At 62.7% G+C, this 18,618-nt stretch overlaps 1 protein-coding gene across 2 annotated transcripts in view; it reads left to right on the top strand.

Annotated features, from left to right (window-relative positions):
* The first annotated feature begins 756 nt into the window (after positions 1-756).
* GLIS2 (GLIS family zinc finger 2) overlaps positions 757-18,618 on the top strand; it is a 24,501-nt gene continuing 6,639 nt past the window's right edge. Inside the window, exons 1-4 of one of the 2 annotated variants that reach the window (XM_023225871.1) lie at positions 757-1,453; positions 14,664-14,723; positions 17,027-17,264; positions 18,128-18,300. In XM_023225871.1, coding sequence (XP_023081639.1) covers positions 17,093-17,264; positions 18,128-18,300 — 345 coding nt within the window. In that variant the 5' untranslated portion in view covers positions 757-1,453; positions 14,664-14,723; positions 17,027-17,092. Of the gene's footprint in view, positions 1,454-2,074; positions 2,262-14,663; positions 14,724-17,026; positions 17,265-18,127; positions 18,301-18,618 lie in introns of those variants that run through there. The other variant, XM_031934491.1, reaches the window with a different exon arrangement.

Below are 18,618 nucleotides of genomic sequence, written 5' to 3' on the forward strand. Positions count from 1 at the left end.
CGCCTCGACCGCCCCCCCCCCCCCCCAACCAGGCTGCAACTCTGCCTGCCTGAGTTCGGATGCGGTCAGCTGCAGGGCAGCGCTCCGGGCTGAAGCGCAACGATTCCCGCCGCCGGGAGAGGGCGCTCTGCGGGCCTCGGCCTCGGCCTTTCCGGACCCAGAGAGTCGGCCCTTAACAGCCCCCTCCTGGAAGCGCTAGGTCCCGAAGCTGGCCTTCCCCCGGGGCCCATCTCCCGGCTAATGTTTAACCCGGCCACACTCCACAATATCCACACTCAGGAGACCGGGGTGGGATGAGGGTGGGGGCTGGGGGAAGCCACCTCCAAATCGCCAACTTCCAAGCCTTTGCTCCAGGCAAACGGCCTTCCCACATCCCTTCCAGGTATCAACCTACAGCTCCTGAGCACCTACTATGTGCCCATTCCCACAATAGGTCATGAGCCCTAGTATGTGTCCATTAGACCAAAACATGAGCATCCATTATGAATCCACACCTACTATGTGTGCATTCAGTCACAACGTCCTGAGCACCTACTATGTGTGCATTCTCTTAAAATACAATGAGCATCGATTGTGTGTCCACATAACCTATGAGCACCTACTATGTGTCCATCTGGGCACCAGGCCATGAGCGCCTACTATGTGCCAAGTCTTGTGCCTGCCACGATGCCTTGTGATCAAGAGCCACGTGCTTCGGGCTCCGGCCGGGACCGCGCCATCAAATGCACCAATGAAGACGGAATTAAAACCGGCGTCAGATGCCTCACCTCTAGGGGATGCTGATTCTGAGGTGCCTTTTTCCGTCTCCTAGACTCCTCAAGGCCAACTCCGCTGGGGAGAGGGGGTGTCCAACAGCAGGAGGGCTGTTTTTTTGAACTACGATTTGCCAGCATACAGCCAGAGCAGCAAGAAGATAACAGGGCGGGGGGCACAGGATTAGCACAAACAAAACACCCTCAAGAACGCGAGTCTGTGGTTAAACAAGAGGCAGAAAACAGCTGGGCCGGGTGCGGGGCTTCTCCCTCGCGTGTATCCGCTCACTGCACTCGCTGCCCTGGCCGCGGGCGCCACGCAGGGTGCTGATGTCCAGGAGGGGTCTAGACCTCCCGCGGCGCTCGGGCTCGGGGACGCAGGTGGTCCCAAATGTTGGGACAAAGCTAGGAACCAAGCGGAAGTCCGGATTGCTCGGCATCGGGCCTCGTCCTTATTCTACTGTGAGGGAAACTGAGGCCGAGGGCAAGGCAGGGAGTCGCCCGCCGTCTGACCAGCGTGAGGGGCTGCGCCGGGCCCCGAACCCTGGTTTGCGCCGCACGGCATCGGGATCCGGGGCCTCTGCCCGCCGGGCGCTGCCTGCGCGTTCCTGGAACTGGGCTGGGCGGAGAAATCAGGGCCCGCAGAGAGGCATTCCTGCCGCCTTCTCCGCCGCCCAGGGCCGCAGCGGGGCCTGGCCAAGGTGACCCCGCGGGAGGAGGCGAGGGGTCCCCGCCTGCTCCGCCGCCGCGACCTCGCCATCTTCCCGGTCTTCGGGGCTTTTCCTCCGGGCCCGCGCGCCCGGCCCCCTCCCCGGGCTTCCCCGAGGGCGGGACATCTTAGGCTCCCCCGCCCCCCCAGGCTAGCTCCCGGCCGTGTCCTAGCGCTGCCCTCGGGCCGGGGGCGGGGCCGCGGGGGGGTGCGTGAGGATGCGGCCGCGGAGGACGCGCGCGGCTCGGCGGCGGCTGGGCGCCCCCCTTCCCTCCCTCGCCCCTCCCTCCCGGTGCCCGCTCCCCGCGGCCGCGCCGCCCTCCCTTCCCCCTCCCTCGGCCCAGCGCCGGCTCCCGCCGCCCCCTCCCCCGACGCGCACACCCCGCCTGGCAGCTGGCGCCCCGGGCCTGGGGCCGCAGCGGTGAGAGGGGTTTTGCTGGGAGGGCGGGAGCGAGCGAGCGAGCGAGGGGAGGGGTGGAGGCCGCCCCCCGCGCCCCTCCTCCTCGCCCTCCTCCGCGGCCGCCGGGCCCTCCTCCCGCCGCCTGCCTCCTCCCTCCTCCCGCCCGCCCGCCCTCCCTCTAAGACATCCCCGCACGGCCGGGCCGCCGCGGCCACCTTCCCTGCCCGAGCTGCAGATGTGGCGGAGCGGCCGGGCGCCGGGCGGCCGTGCCAGGGGAGCCCGCGCCCCGTGAGCCTCGCGCCCCGGCCCCCGCCCGCCCCGGCCCCTCCCCTGCTCGGCTCCCCGCGCCCCTCGACCGCCGGAGCCCGCAGCCCGGAGCCCAACCGCCCCCGCCGCCGAGGTAGGAAGCCCCCTGGGCGTCGCGCCGTGGGGACCGGGCCGGGGCGGGGGTGAGGGCGCGTCTGTCGCGCCGGGGCTGCGGGGCCCGAGGGTCGCCTCCCCCGCTCGCGTCCGCGCCCCGGGCCATTGTGAGCCCTCGCCGAGGCCCCCGCGTTCGCTCGCTCGCTGGCTCGCGCGCTCCCTCCCTCGCCGGCTCCCCGGCCGGGTCCCTCGAGCTCTCGGTCTTTCTTCTCCCTCCTTCCCTCCCTCCGTCTGGAGGCCGGGCGGAGCAGCGGCCGGGCCCGGGGCGGGCGCAAACTTCAGCTGGGAAGTTCCGCGGCCGCGGTGGTGGGCGTGCGGCGAGGTGAGAGGGGGGCACCCGGAGCCTGGGCATGAAGTTGTCCGGGGCAGCCGCCCCTCCTCTCGGCCGCGCCGGGGCTGCTTCTAGGAAGGGCTTTGGAAGGTGCCTCGTCCCTTGGCCAGGAAAGTCTGCCTCCTGCTGCCCCTCGCAAGCCCTGGTCCTTCCTTGGACCTCCGGAAGGGGCGTCCCTGGGGGGTCAGGACTAGGGGTTGGGGACAAGTCCGGCACTTGTTTCTCCCCTGCCGTCAGGGTGGACGCAGGCAAGGGGCCTGGCAGGGAGGAGATGGCAGGGGGGTCCACACTCGCCGGCGGGCGGGTCTGGAGCGGGTGGAGGAGGGGGTGAGGCAGGTGCATCCCGAGGGAGGAGAAGCACGCACGGCTTCCCCGCTGGCCCCCTGGGATGGGGCTGGAATCCAGGCTGGCACCTGGAGGCCTTGGCATGCTGCCCTGCCCAGCAGGGTACTCGGGCCACAGCAGGGCAGCGTGCAGCCTGTCTGCCTGTCCAGGAGGGCCCGCCCAGCCTGGCCAGAGGGTGGCCGGGAAGCAATGGTTTGAAGGAGTTGCCTAGCCCTGCGCTGGGGCCTGGGAAGCTGGAAGGGATGCTGGGAGGGGCCCTGGGCCCCCAGCCATCACAGCCCAGGATCTTGGCTCTGGAGGGAACGCTTGACACTGAAGGGGCAGCCAGGCCGGCTGGGGACCTGGCCAAGGCCTGGGCTTGGTCTGGGCCATGGTTCTCAGAGGCTGGCACCCTGGGTAGTAGGCCGCCATCCTGCGTGTCCTGGCATCCTGGAGGGAAGGTGGGGCCAGCCTGTGGCTGGGGAGGAAGCCCACAGACACTGTGCTTGGGAGGGCCTTCCAGCCCCCAGGCTCAGGGGAGGGGAAACTGGCCCCTTGGGTCACCCCTCCCCAAGCCCCTTTCTGGTGCCACAGGGCCACAGCTGTCCAGGCCCAGCCCACACACCCCTCCCGGGTGACCTCGGACCTCCCCCTCTGCTTCTCCTTCTCCCCAGAGCCCAGGCTGGGCCTCCTAGCTGGCCTGGCCTGCACAGGGGGAGGGCTGCACCTGGGAGGCCCCTACCAGGACGCCCCTTGCCAAGCTCCAGCCTGGCCCATTTTACCACCCACCTCCAACTCAGCTTGGCCCTGTCTGCAGCCAGCCAAGCAGGAGACAGTGCCAGGGACTCGGGACGGTGTTTTGCGGGTTGTGCGGACCCCTTGGAAGGAACCCTGCTTTTCTTAACCTTTTCTCCTCCCCCTCCTTTCCGGAGCTGCCATTAGCGCTGACCCCCTGACCCCCTGTGCCTGCCCGCCCTTCCCTGTCTGTGACCTTTGACCTTTGGTGTTAAATCCCTCCAGCTGGGGCTCTTCGGCCCCTGAGTGACCCTGGCCCAGGCCCCCTGGGGAGTTCTCTCCTTGCTCCTGGCTCTCTACACAGGGACACCTGCCAGTCCCTCCCTCAGCAGTGGGGAGGGGGTGCCCTGGGAAGCCAGACAGTGAGTCACCCCACTTCCAGGCACTGCTGCTTTTGGGGTCAGTGGCTTCTGGGGCTTGGCTGGAGCCCGATCACAGCCTGGAGGGTGACCGGGGAAAGCCCCTGGCCTGGGAGTCTTCTGCCCTGGGTTCAACAGTCTTGGCTCGACCACCAGCTTCCAGTGGGCCTTGGGTCAGGCTCTTCCCCTCTCCCGGCCTCCTCTGTGAAACCAAGGGGTCAGACCAGGTGAGCTCCCGGAGTCCATGGGAAGCCTGGGTGGAGGGGGGTCGGGGGGAGGGAGAGGGTGTAAGTCCAACAAAAGCCAACTCTCAATTATCCGAGGGTGGAGCCCGGATGAATAACTGGATGCCACAGACATCCCAAAACCTCATCGCAAACAATCGTGTGAACCGCGTCCCCCCAAAGCTTTTGTTTCTGAGAAACCCAGCTGCGACTGGGTAGCCAGTGCGATTTCTTCCCCCGCCTGGGCTCCACTCGCGGGGCGGACAAGTAGAGGGGCTGAGAGTGAACAGGCCAGGCGGGGAAGACAAAGGTCTCCCAGGGCCCCTTCTCGGGGCCTGGAGGGAGGCCTGGACCCCATTTCCAAGGCCCCCACTCTCCCCTCCACCCTCCTTCCCGGCCTGGCCTTGGCCCTGGGCGGTGGGAGTGTCTTCTCACCACCTAATCCTCTCAGGGTCTGGGCAGCCGTATAGGAGGAAGAATGTGTTTTCCCGGCCACAATTTCCCATGTGTATTTCTAGCCACCCGCTCCACTTGCCTGGAATCTGAATTCCCCACCTGGACCAGGGGGTGAGGGCCAGTGCCGGCCAGGGTTTGGGGCAATTTCTGGGTGAGGGAGGGTGGCGACAGCTGTGACTGGGGGACCAGATGTGGCGCTCTTCGGGGGGCATCTGGGGTGGGGCTCCCGGGGAGGCAGTGCTGGGGGTCGCTTGGCCTGCCCTCTAGCCCCAGAGGCTGCCTCTGAAGGTTCCTGCCTCTCAGCAGGGAGGCCCAGGAGGCTCCGGCACCCAAGGAGGAAATTGATTCCATAGGAGAGGCCCTGTGCTGGGTGGAATTGGGGTGGGGGTGGCTGCAGAGAAAAGTGTCCCTTGAATCCCTTCCTCTCTTCAGGGCTATAATTGTTACTTTATTTCACAGCAGGTGACAGGCCAGAGGGGAACCCCAGAAGATCCTGGGTGGTCTTCCCCTCACCCAGATAAATGCCCTTCTCAGGGGTCGGGGACATCCTGGGCTTGGCGGGTTTGTGTATTGAGCAGTAAGAGACCCTCTCCCCATTGGCTAGGGCATCTCTGGGACTAGCCAGAAAGATGCTCTCCACCCTCTGCCTAAGTTGCCTCCCTTCCCAGGGGCTATGAAAGGGTCCACAGAGATGGGCTGAGGCCCTGATGTGGATGTGTGTCTGGAGGTTCACGTCCCTGGGAACACGTGCCCTGCCCCAGCCTGCTGCCATCCCTGGGTGTGGGGACCACAGCCCTAGCGAGTCTCCCGGGACACATCTGCCTCTCCGTGGTTTCTGAGGTGGCCGCCTCTGCCCCACCCTGGCGAATTCGAAGTCAGGCGTGGCTGGGGGCGGGGACTTCACGCTTCCAACAAGCACCTCTAGTACCCTGCTGGGGGCCAGGGTGGGGGGCACTGCTTTGATCCCAGGAACCGGAGAGGGATCATGGTGACGATGGTGGTGGGGTCTGCAGGGCACAGGCTGGAGGAGACCCACATTTCTCTCTTGGCCCTGGCTTAGCCCTGGGTGAGGCTGGGCAGACACAGAGGCTGCGGACTCGACTTGTCGCCTCGACAGAGGCCCCCCACTCCCCTAGATGGGCTAGAGGGTTCTGGTTAGCTGGGGGCCAGGCTGAGTGGGCCTGGGGGGCACGGAGATGGGAAGTGATTCCAGCTGAGAGGTGGGGGCTTCCCATCTGCTCCAGTGGCCCCTGGTGGGGGATGGGCTGGGGCTGAGACTCTTCCAGTTCGGTGGCTGGGGGGTGGGTGACTTGGGCTCCTTGTGCCCTTTGTCTTCGGTACCGGAGAGGCCAGGTAGTGCCCACCGTGGGGAGGGGCCGGCCTGTGAGTGTCACATGTGTGTGCACACGGACTCCAGCCTTGGCAGATGGCTGCCGGGGGAGGGGACGCAGACCCAGCCCTGGCCCCTTCCTCCAGTCATGGCCAAGGGCGGGTGGGAAGCCGGCAGAGGCCCCAGGAGACTGCTGAGTGGACTGAGTCAACCCTCGGCCGGGAGCCTCCGGAAAACAGTCCTGCCCATCACACAGAGGGTCCCCAGCGTTGGCGCAGCACGCACCCGGGGCAGCCTCGCTGGGACCCTGGGAGTCAAGAGGTCGTCGGAGGGTGGTGGGTGGAAACTGAGGCTCTGAGACATTTGAGGGTTTAGTCCGAGGTCACTCTCAATCAGGGAAGGACAGAGGGGAACTGGAGTCTAGGGCTGTCTGACCCTGACCCCTGAAATGTCGGTTCAGCCTGGGAATTTCCCCAGCTCCACTCCTGCCCTCACGTCCACTGCAAGGGCATGATGGGGGCCGATGTGTCTGGAAGAAACCTCTCCCCTTCCCCGCATCGTCTGCCTGGGGCTGTCTAGCAAGTCCCGGCCTGCCTGAGCCAGTTCTCCTCTGGGCCACTCCCACCTTCATCCAGAGCCCCCATTCCCCACCCCAACTTCCAGGCAGACTGACTCTGAGCTGGGATGTCCCCTCCCCACAAGGCTGTAGGGGCCTCCATTGTCCTCCCTATTCTGAAGTCCCTCCAACCCTGTGCTGGCGCTCATCTCCCTGCCAGCCACGCCCTCCCCCAGCACCCCCCAGGACACCTGGTGGTCACCCTGCTTGGTTCTAGGGACACTGGAGCCACCAGGCCTCGCAGATCCCGCCAGTGGGTGTGCCCCTTTGGAAGGAAAAGGACCTCGATGGCTTTGGAGGCTGTCCTTGGCTTCTGCACTTGCTTTCTTGCAGAGTGGGCGAGCAGAGAGGGGTGGGTGGCTGGGGAGGAGGGCATGAGCTGGAGTCCGGTGTGTGCGGTGCCCTGCTGGGCCTGTTCTTGCCCAGCTGTTCTGGGGCTGGGGGCCAGGGCTGGGCGGGCGTGGCAGGAGATGGAGCTGGGGGGAAACTGGGCCCTTCCCACCATCCGCTGGTCAGGGCGGTTCCCAGGGGCCACCCCACCCTTGTCCAGCTCTGTTCCTGGGTCCCTTGCCGGGGACAGGGAGGAAGAGGCGTCTGTGTCAGGAGACCAGCCCCTGCTTCTAGCCTTGACCTTGGGCAAGTCACATTCCTCTTTAGGCGCAAACCACCCCCATACCTACCGCTCCCCTCCTCACCTGGGGGTAAGGGTGGGAATGTCTGTCGAGTGAGTGAATACATGAATGAGATGGACTCATTCGCGGAGTGCCGGGTGTTGGGATATGTGAAGGGCAGGTGCCACCATGCCACGTGAGGTGAGTGGTTAGGTTGTTGCAGCTTTGATTGTCCTCTCGGCAGGCCCCCTGCTATGGATGGGGAAACCCAGGCCTCGTTTTCTCATTCTGGGTTCCCTGCCCCACTGCCCAGTTCACTCTGGTGGAAGGGGTGGGCTCTGTGCCAGGGGCCGTGGGAACTGGGGCAGGGGTCTGTTGGTGAGGCCTTCTCTTCAGTAGCCACAGCGGGTTTGGATCTGCCCGGCGTCCCAGACGTATCCCGGCCCACTCCCAGACTCCCTTCTTGGAAGGAGGCTCTGGATACCAGGGCCAGGGGGAGGTCTGGGGCTGAAAGTCAGGGCTGTGTGTACACGACACTGAACAGGTGACATTGTGGCTTTAGTGATGCATTGACAAGGTCTTGGGGCTGGGATGGCCTGCCTCCAGCTGGGGTGGACAGAGACAAGTCTTTGCCCAGCAGGCCCTCGTGTACCCGGACTCACAGCCCATGCGCAGCTCCAGAGGCCGAGGTTGGGGAGGGTGAACCAGGGAGCACTTGGTGGAGGAGGGCGCAGAAGGGGATGTGGCTGGAGGAGAACAGAGGGTGTGGATGGTGGTGAGGGAGGAGCTGGCACCTGGGAGCATCAGGGGGAAGGAGGCTCTGGACTGAGAGGGCAGTGCTCTTCTATGTAGAGCACTCTGTGGCTCCCCAGTGTCCTCTCGGTTCTGTCCCAGCCTCTCTGGGTGCTTCTTTCTTTCCTGCCTCCTTGTCTACTCCATGACTGGCAGGGTCACTGCAGGTCAGCCGGGCCATGCCTCTGGGCGTCTGTGGCATTGGGCTGTGGGGTCTGGAGGCAAACCTAGCTGTGCTCCTTGCCGGCTCTGTGATGGTGGCAGGTTTCCCCACATGGAAAATGGGGAAGATGGCATCCATTCACGGGGTTGTCACGGTGATGGACGGTGTGCAGCAGGCATGCTGACTGGGCGCCGGCCTGCAGGGCTCCCGCCACCCCAAGGCTCTTCACCCCGTGTCCATGAAGCTGACTCGGATCTGTGCCCGGCCCCTGCAGGAGCAGCCGCCCCGACACTGTTCCTCCCACCCCACCCTGGTCGGGGCACCCTCAAGGTCCAGTTCGATCTAGCAGGGCCTGGAGTTGGAATGCATGAGTGCGTGGGTTGGAGAACCGAGGCAGGAGGGCAGGCCAAGGTCCACCGCCTGCCTTACCCACTGCTGCGCTCAGAGTTGGCGGGTGCTGTTCCCAGTGGACCTGGTGCCTGACCCCGGGCAGGGGAGGTGTGGGCCATGGGCATGTCCCCGACCCCCCAGGACTCAGGAGCTCCTCGTGGGATCTGCCTGCAGCCAGGCATGGCTTGGGAGGCGCCGTGTTTCCCTCCCTCTGGGACCGGACCTCATCCCTGCTCTCCCTGTAAGCCGAGGCTCCTGAGTCCTGGCCCCAATGCTGGAGACGGAGTCTCGCTCTGTCGCCCGGGCTGGAGTGCAGTGGCCGGATCTCAGCTCACTGCAAGCTCCGCCTCCCGGGTTCACGCCATTCTCCTGCCTCAGCCTCCCGAGTAGCTGGGACTACAGGCGCCCGCCACCTCGCCCGGCTCGTTTTTTGTATTTTTAGTAGAGACGGGGTTTCACCGTGTTAGCCAGGATGGTCTCGATCTCCTGACCTCGTGATCCGCCCGTCTCGGCCTCCCAAAGTGCTGGGATTACAGGCTTGAGCCACCGCGCCCGGCCTGGGGCAAGGGGTTATTGTCATTTCCTATGTGTGCTGCATTTGTGCACAGGTGTCTGTACATCCGGAGGTGCTGTGGGGGCCTATTCACGTCCTGTGTGACACTGGTCCATCCCTTTGCTGGCCCCAGATAGCTCTGGCTGGGTCCACCGAAAACGGCAGTGCTGCCTGGCAAGGCCTGGGCTGCCCGTGCCCCAGCCTTGCTGGGCATGCATCCCTGTCTCGCTCCCTGGTGCCAGCCCCTCCCAGGGATTTGGGTGGCAGGGCCCAGTGCTCTGGTCCCCTCCCTCCCAGTCTGGGTGGGTGGGCAGGTGTGGGGGCTGCGGAGCAGGCTTTCCTCTGACTGGGGCCCAGGTGCAGGCGGTGCTCATAGCTCCAAGCACCCCCACAAAGCTGGGCAGACAGGAAAATACCAGACATAGTTGTACAAAGGTGCAGCAGCGGGCAGGCAGCAGGGGGTGGAGGCCGCTGCAGCGGGGGCCCAGAGCCTCCAGGATGGGGAGGCCTTTGTGCCAGGCCGGCCCTGCAGCTGGACTGCCATGGCCATCTGTGTGAGTGTGCGTGTGTGTGCTGGGGCTCCCGGAGCCCGGTGTCGCCCTCCCTGCTGGCGTTGGAGAAGGAAGTGCATCTGGTGGGGCATCTCCTAGGAAGCCTGGGCTGGTGCGGGTTAGGGAAGCCCCTGGCGCGTCTTCCAGCTTCAGCTCTGCCTCAGTTATCTGGGTGACCTTGGCAGGCCCAAGTTGCCGTGCAGGGCACCCCCGGCCTGGGGCCAGAAACAGTAATCCTCAGGGTTACCAGTAGCTGGCACCTTCTTTGTGGCAGGCATGGGAACAAGGCCCTCCTTTGCAGGATGCCCTGAGTCCCAGGGACCATTGCTGTGGTTCCTGTGTTACCTACGACGAAACCAAGGCTCGGAGACAGCAGGGCCCTTCTGAGTTCCCACAGCCAGGGGTGGCACAGGGGGCTGTAACCAGGCAGCCTGGCCCTGGGGCACACTCTGTGAACACGCAGAAATGGGATCCCTGGCATATCCCATCTTCAGGTGCTTTCCCAAAGACCCCATGGCAGAGAGCAGAGGTCAGCCCTGGCTGGGTCACCTGGGGGGGTCTGCCCTCCCAAAAGGTCTGGGGGTGTTGGCTGAGTGCCCCGTCTTGGGAGGGGAGGGGCTGCCTACTGAACCAAAGGTTCCCAGGGATGGTGAACCCCCCACTCCTCCCGGAAGTGCCGCCTGCCCTGGCCCCTCTCCTGGGATCTGCTGGGCCAGGCCTCAAGATAAGCTCCTCCCTCCCCAGTCCTGGGAGGAGGCATCTTTGCGGCCAGCTCCTTCCAGGGTTGATCAGGCCTCCCCGGGGCCTTCTACTGCTCTTCCTTTGATGCAGTTGGGCTCTGGAAGGTGGTGAGGGCCAGCTGTGTTCACTCCCCAGGATCGAAGAGGCCTGAGGTTCTTTGAGGGGCACAGGCTTGTTTAGGGTGCACACTGGCTGGCAGGCGACAGAGCCCAGGTTCTCCTGGTTCAGGGTGAGACTGCAGTGTCTGTGGGCATAGAAGGTATGGCCAGTCCCCACTCAGCTGTCCTCACAGCAGTAGACGGGCCAAAGACTGCGGACTCACGCACACTGGCGACGATTCATTCAGCACGTTTTAAGCACCTACTATGTGCTGGACACTGTTTTCCGTGCTAAACATTGCAGACAAATGAGAAGCACTCAATAATGATTGGATATGCAGCACTGCATTGGTTTCTCCCTGAAACCCAGCGTGGGGGTCCTGTATAATCCCATTTGGGATGAGGGGAATGAGGCTCAGACTGAAGAGACACATGCAGAGGGAGCAGCAGAGCTGGGTGGGGCCCCAGATTTAGAGCTTGGTTCTGCTGCCTGTTCAGGAACGGGGGTCCTGAGAGGACAAGGCCTCCTGCCTGGGGCCCCCAGCAGGCCCTGGCCCTGCCCTCCAGCCCCTGCTGCTGGGCGGCCAAGGAGGGTGGAGCTCTTGGCCAGAGCAGGGAGCCGCAGCTGGTTCCCAGGAATTCGGGGCTGTGGGGCCGTTTGCTTTGGCAGGAGATCTGCCCTTGGCTCTCCAGGCCTCCTGGTGGGCTCCCCCACCCCAGCCAGCCACTCCAGCGCCCACCCACTGCCTGCTCTCCTGTCCCTCCTAGCCCCACAAGTCCCTGGGCCGGGAGGGGGTACCAAACCTAAGCCCCTGGCATCGGAAGGCCCAGTGGTGAACATGGCTTCTGGACTCAACTGGGGTTGAAACCCAGCTCTGCCACAGACAAGCTGTGTGACATTGGACGGGTCACTTCACTCCCCTGAGCCTCAGTTTTTGCATCCATAAAATGGGGATGAAACAGCACCTGCCTTCACAGGAGAGGCATGCCTGTCCGCAGCTAGCTGTGGGTACTGTCCTCATGCTGTTCACCCATGGCTTCCGGTTGTAGGTTTGCCACCCACTTGTGCAGCCTGGGCTGGATGCCTCCCCCTCAGCCCTCAGTTTCCCCATCTATAAGACCAGATTGCTGAAGTGATGATTCCAGTAATAGACTCAGGGACACCCACAGACCAGGATTTCGCTGACTAGTACAGGAGTGGCCAGGGACTCGCTTCCTCTTTCTGTTCAATTAGAAGACCATGGGCTGGGCATGGTGGCTCCTGCCTGTAATCCTAGCACTTTGGGAGGCAGAGACAGGAGAATGACTTGAGACCAGCCTGAATGACACAATGAGACCCCATCTCTGCAAAATAAAAAAATTAAAAATTAGCTGGGTGTGGTGGTGGTGCACCTGTGGTCCCAGCTACTCAGGAGGCTAAGGACGATCTCTTGAGCCTAGACTGCAGTTAGGTATGATCACACCACTGCACTCCAGCCTGAGAGACAGAGCAAGACTCTGTCGTTTTCGATAATAATAATATATAAAAAAAACGGTCGGCCGGGCGGGGTGGCTCAAGCCTGTAATCCCAGCAGCTGGGAGGCCGACACGGGTGGATCATGAGGTCAGGAGATCGAGACCATCCTGGCTAACATGGTGAAACTCCTTCTCTACTAAAAATACAAAAAATTAGCCAGGTGTGGTGGTGGGCACCTGTAGTCCCAGCTACTCAGGAGGCTGAGGCAGGAGAATGGCGTGAATCCAGGAGGCGGAGCTTGCAGTGAGCCAAGATCGTGCCTCTGCACTCCAGCCTGTGACAGAGGGAGACTGTTTCAAAAAAAAAGAATTACAGGCACCCGCCACCACGCCCGGCTAATTTTTGTATTTTTAATAGAGACGGGTTTTCACCGTGTTGGCCAGGCTGGTCTGGAACTCCTGACCTCAGGTGATCAACCCTGGGCCTCCCAAAGTGCTGGGATTATAGGCATGAGCCACTGCGCACGGTCACCCAGCTAATTTTTGTATTTCTTGTAGAAAGGGGATTTTTCCATGTTGCCCAGCCTGGTGTGGAACTCCTGTGCTCAAGGGATTCTCCCACCTTGGCCTCCCAATGGGCTGGGCTTACAGGCGTGAGCCGGGGCACCTGGCCTAGAAGGAGCTTTATTCAGAGCAGGACCCCAGCCAGCTCCCTATTAGCCTGGTGATCTCAAGCCTCAGTTTCCCCCTCTATGAGACCGGTAAAATGACAGCAGCTACTTCCAGGCAGGGTTGTAGAGGGCTCAGTGAATCCACAGACAGATGGGCCTGAGACGTGGTCATTATCTAATGGTCCCTTACCCCCGTCTCTGGCGTATGACCCACCCCAGGCCAAGGGGCCCTGGAGGAGGGTGTCTTTTCCGGGCCTTAGTTTCCCTGAGTGCCGCCCCGTGCTTCCCAGTAGGGAGGGTGGGGACAGCAGCAGGCCCCGCCTGCCGGGGCGGGATCCTTGGCTACCTGGCCTGGCCGGGACGGCTTGGGGGCCGGGTGGCTCGCCAGCGCTGCAGCTGGGGGCCGTCTGCTCCGCGGGCACACAATAGCAGCCATTGTCTCGGGCCGGGTCGGCGGGGGGCCCGCCCAGCCCACCCTCCGGGTGACCCCCGCCCAGCCCACCCTCCGGGTGACCCCCGCCCTAGGGGGATGGGGAGGGCCGGGCGCGGTCCCCCGAAGCCCCCCGCCGCCCCGGTGGTCCCCGCGGCCGCCCCCGCGCGCTTCCTCCCTGGCCGCAGCCGCTTCCTCCCGCTCGCCCCACTCTAATTAGTTCCTTTTGCAGCTGGAGGAGCCGCGCAGCGCCCGAGTCCGCTACCACCGCAGCGGCCCCCACCCCTCACCCCAATCCCCGGGCCCTTGAGTGTGGGGGCGCCGCGCTGGGCGCATCTCGGGCTGGGCGCTCGAGAGACGCGGCCCTGGGCTCTGTGCACCCTCCACGCTGCACCGTCCCACCAGGGGGGAAACTGAGGCACGGAAGGCTCTACCAGGAGGCGCAGAGGGGCGCGGGGCCGGCAGGCCTTGCGCTGGCCCCGGGGAGCGTCCACGGGGTGCTCCCACCTGACCGACAGCCTGCTCCTGCCCTGGGGACCCCACAGTAATTAGCGCCCGGGCCTCTGGCTGAGCTTGTCCAGAGCCAGGCTGTCGGCCTCACCGCTGGGGAGGGCCACGGCCACCCGCTCATGGGCATTCACTCAGGGTTCCCAGGTTGCAGGCCCGCTGCTCCCCGCTCTGGGCCTCCGAGGCTTTCAGGAGAGTAGGAACCTGGCTCTCGCCTGCCCCCTTCACCCAGCCGGGAACAAAGCGCAGAGCAGAGCCCAGAACTGGCTGCTGCCGGTCGGGGCGGGGGTGGAAGGGGAGGCTTTAAGGCTGGCCAAGGTCAGAACTGAAGCAGGGTCACAGACTGTCTCCCCTCTGGGGTGGGGCCTCCATAGGAAGAAAAACTTTGGGTGGGGAGGGCCTGGAACGGAGATGCTGGGAGGTGTAGGGCTGGGGGCAGCTCATTCCTTTCCCGGGGGCTGGGAGGCAGGCTCTGGGCTGGGCTCTGGCGTGCATTGGAATGAACCCCTGCCTCCCTGGCAGGACTCGGTGGCAGGAAGTGTGTTGTGGGGGTGCCCCTGGAGACTGGGCCTGCTGATGAAGGGGGCACTGGAGTCCTCCCTCTGGCTTTGGGTTGTGTGGCTGGTCCCACCTGGGGAGACAGGCTCCTCCCGGGGAAGTGTCCCCTGCAGGCCCTAAGAACAAGGTGACTCAGGGCCCCTGGCTCCCCTGAGTTCCCATCTGTCCTGGGAAGGCAGTGGGGCAGGTGCCAAAGGATGCTGCTTGGGTAGCACTGCCAGTGAGTGTCCCCGTCCGCTGGAATTCCCAGTTTCCAAACCATCCTGCCCTTGTGGTCCCCTTCTCCGGAAGGGTGGGGGTGGGGGTGAGGACAGAGGCTGTGGGGAGGCCTGTGGCCCTGGGCCAGCCAAGGGACCAGGCCACCAGCCCTTCCTGGCTCCTGAATTCTTCATCAGCATAAATATTTACTTCCTTCCTCCCCGTCCAGGCTCCCAGCACAGAGGAGCTTCAGGGAGGCTGGACTGCGCCTGTGTCTAAAAATAAACAGGTAGCAGGACGATAGACACACAGATAGACAGATGGAACTGGCAGGGGTTCAGGCAGAGGGCAACTCCCTGTCCAGCCAGAGAAACGGTGCAGGGGATCCCGGTCCATCCATTGCTGTCACCCACCCACCTGCTGGCGGGGGTGTGGTCCCTACCCCACCACATCTCTGGGAGCCCCTGGCCCATGGGTGGCCTGGGAGGCAAATTCAAACCATCTGACAGCTCCAACAGGGGCAGGTCGCAGACCTAGGTCCCACAGCCTAGGGCAGTTGCCCTGGCTCTGATGACACATCCTTGGGAGAGTTGGGCAGCCTCCCTTTGCTGAGACCCCCTTGTCAGCCATGTTGGGGTGGGGCCTTGGGATGGTTCTCTAGAATCAGAGGATCTCCAGTGAAGGGGATCGTTTTATGCCCTCATTGCTTGGAGAGTCAGGGCAGAAGGGGAGCTTGCTGGGGCAAATGAATGAGTGGGGGTCAGAACCAAGGGAAGGCTGGATTGAGGCCCCGAGTGGGGACTTGAGGGCTGCCTTCCTGTCCTGCCCTGTGGAAAGCATCTGGGCAGCTCTGCCCACTCACAGGCCATGCTAGTCCCCAGGGAAACACGGGGGCATATCCAAAGTATTTCACCATGTAGTAGTTAGGTCCACCATGGCCGCCCTTTGGTATTAAGTGAAGACCCCGATACCGCGAAAGATGGGATCTCACAGTGTGATTCTGCGGCAGTTGGATTTTCACACTGTAATAATCCCAATGAATGCAAGGAGGTGTCGTGTTTAACCGCGTGGGAAAAGATTGCTGCTCTGAATGTGAAGTTTCGGTTTAGAATGAAGCGTTGACCTTGTTCTCGGGTCGGTGGATACTGTTAGATCATTTGCATGTGAGAAAAATTATACCAGGTGGGGTGAGGTGGCTCACACCTGTAATCCCAGCACTTTGGGAGGCCGAGGCGGGCAGATCACCTGAGGTCAGGAGTTTGAGACCAGCCTGGTCAACATAGTAAAACCCCATCGCTACTAAAAATAGAAAAATGAGCTGGGTGTGGTGGTGTACGCTTGTAATCCCAGCTACTCTGGAGGCTGAGGCAGGAGAATCGCCTGAACCTGGGAGGCAGAGGTTGTAGTGAGCCGAGGTCACGCCACTGCACTCCAGCCTGGGTGACTGAGAGACTCCATTTCCAAAAAGAAAACAAAAATTATACCAGTGAGAAATTCTAAGAAAAATGATGAAAATTACAACATGGGAAGTTATACAAAAGGAATATCATCGCCAGTAAAAAATAACTTTTACATATTTATAGGTTAACTCTCAGGTAGAGCTGGTCGACTCTGCCAACCCCGCCCCAGCTGGCCTGGCCAGGCCAGGCCGCAATCCCCAGCTGCCCCCTGGTGGTGGCCCAGCACCCTGGGGCTCCCTGGCTTGCGATGCCTCTCCTCCAGGCCTCTGCAGGGAGGGAGGTGGGGCCCCTGGCTGTGCCCACTTCCTCGGTTTGCCTGGTGCATGCTCCCTGGAGGTGAGCGTGGCTGCCTGCTGGCCACCTCGGAGGATGCTCCTTACCCCCGGCCTGGTACTAGATCTTTGGGGTCAAACAGGGCGGGAGTCCGGAGCATGGCTCCTGCTCTGTCAGAAATGGCTGTTGGGACTCAGCTACCTGGTTCTTGGGAGATCTAGCTTCAGGCCTTGAATCTGATAGTTCTGCCACTTCTGAGCACTAGCGACCCGAGGCGATGCCTCTAAAAGACTCAATTTCGCCAAGTGTGGTGGCTCAGGCATGTACTCCCAGCATTTTGGGAGGCCAAGGCAGGAGGATCGCTTGAGGACAGGAGTTCGAGATCAGTTTGGGCAACATGACGAGACCCCATCTCTACAAAAAAAATTTTTTTTTTAATTAGCCAGGAGTGGTGCATGCCTGTAGTCCCAGCTACCAGGGAGGCTGAGGTGGGAGGATCACTTGGGCCTAGGAGGTCGAGGCTGCAGTGAGCTATGATCATGCCACTTGCACTCCAGCCTGAGTGACAGAGCGAGACCCTGTCAGCAAATAAATAAAATTCAGTTTCATGGCAAAATGGAGAACATGAGCTTTGTCTTCCCCAAGAGACTTGTGGGCAGTGGATGTTGAATCTCTGAGGAGGCCATCGGCTCTCCTCCCATGATAGCTGCCGGCCGGGTCCCTCGGAGGGTCTCCCTACCCAGGAGACAACCTCATCCTGCCCCTGCTCCTGCTCCTGCTCCTGTCAGACTGTCGTGAGTGCAGCCCGAGGAGAAGCCTGGGGTCCCAGGGCCACAGCAGAGCTCCTGTCCTTCCCCAGGTTCCTGCGTGAAGACCAGCTGGGAGCCCACTGCCTGCTGCCACCTCCAACTCCAGCCCCCTCACCATGCACTCCCTGGACGAGCCGCTCGACCTGAAGCTGAGTATCACCAAGCTCCGGGCGGCAAGAGAGAAGCGGGACAGGACTCTGGGTGTGGTCCGGCCCTGTGCTCTGCACAGGGAGCTGGGCCTGGTGGACGACAGCCCCACGCCTGGCTCTCCCGGGTCCCCGCCCTCAGGTACTGGCCCTGGGCAGGGCAGGGGGACTCAGCCCTGATCCAGCCATGGTGATAGGGAGAATGGCCAAATGTGTCCACCAGCATGTAGCTGCAGCCCCTCTTGTCCTTCCATCTGCCCAGAAGTGTATGTCTGGAGGGAGGTGGGAGCTGCAATGCCCAGTTCACGTGGCTGGCACGTGCACACTGAGGCCTCTGGACAGATCTGGAGGAGTTGGTTGGGCAACCCAGCATTCAGAAGGTGTGGCAGAGGTCCCAGGACCTGCACCCTGGGCTGTGGGGTGGTGCAGCTGGCCAACCCAGGCAGTAGTCTGGGTCTGAGCCCAGCAGGTGTCTCTCAGGGATGCCCAGTGCTCGGGCCCAGGGTGGCGTGCGCCACTTCTGCCCTGCTTCCAAGAGCAGATTTACCCGAAAACCAGATTCACCACTTGTCCGAACGTGAAGGCTATGGGAGCAGCCCAGCCCAAACCTGCCACTTTACAGAAGGGAGCAATGAGGCAGGAAGGGGCCTGGGAAAAGCTAGAAAGATTCCTACCTGTCCGTCTGACAGGGACCCAGGGGCCCTGGGTTCGAGTCCTGTTCTGTGATTAACCCTGCGAGCCAGACCATTTCTGTCTGTAAAGCAGGCACTTCCCCTCCCGGCTCACGGGGGCCAAGCTCTGGCGGCTGGTAAAGGTTAGAGGTGGTGGGCAGTGTCACACACCTGTCAGCTCCATTGGCTGCTCCTCAGATTCCAGGGCTCCCAGTGTGGTCTGGGGGCATGGCTGGTGTCTGCTCCCAAGGTCACAGTGGGGGTTCGAGGCAGGAGGACCTGGCCCACCAGGACTCTGTGCTCCAGCCATCCCTGAATTGTGCCTCTCCCTTAGGCTTCCTGCTGAACTCCAAGTTCCCTGAGAAGGTAGAGGGACGCTTTTCAGCAGCCCCTCTCGTGGACCTCAGCTTGTCACCACCATCTGGGCTGGACTCCCCCAATGGCAGCAGCTCGCTGTCCCCTGAGCGTCAGGGCAACGGGGACCTGCCTCCAGTGCCCAGTGCCTCGGTAAGGAGGGGTGAGAGTTCCAGAGAGAGGGGTGGACTGGTTTCCTGGGGTTGCCATGACAAAGTACCCCAACACTGAGTGATTTAAAACAACAGACATTTTACCCCTCATAGTTCTGGAGGCTGGAGTCTACCTGGAAGGCTCTAGGGGAGAACCTTCCCTGCCTCTCTCCCGCCTTCTGGTGGCTTCTGGCAATGCCTGGCACTCTAGCCTGGTAGCTGCTTCACTCCAGGCTGTGCCTTGTTTTCACATGGCCTTTATCCTTCTGTGTCCAAACCTCTCTGTGCTTTGTCTTATAAAGACACCAGTCATGGCCGG

This window comes from Piliocolobus tephrosceles, chromosome 17 (genome assembly GCF_002776525.5).
Source record: "Piliocolobus tephrosceles isolate RC106 chromosome 17, ASM277652v3, whole genome shotgun sequence".
Lineage (NCBI taxonomy): Eukaryota > Metazoa > Chordata > Mammalia > Primates > Cercopithecidae > Piliocolobus > Piliocolobus tephrosceles.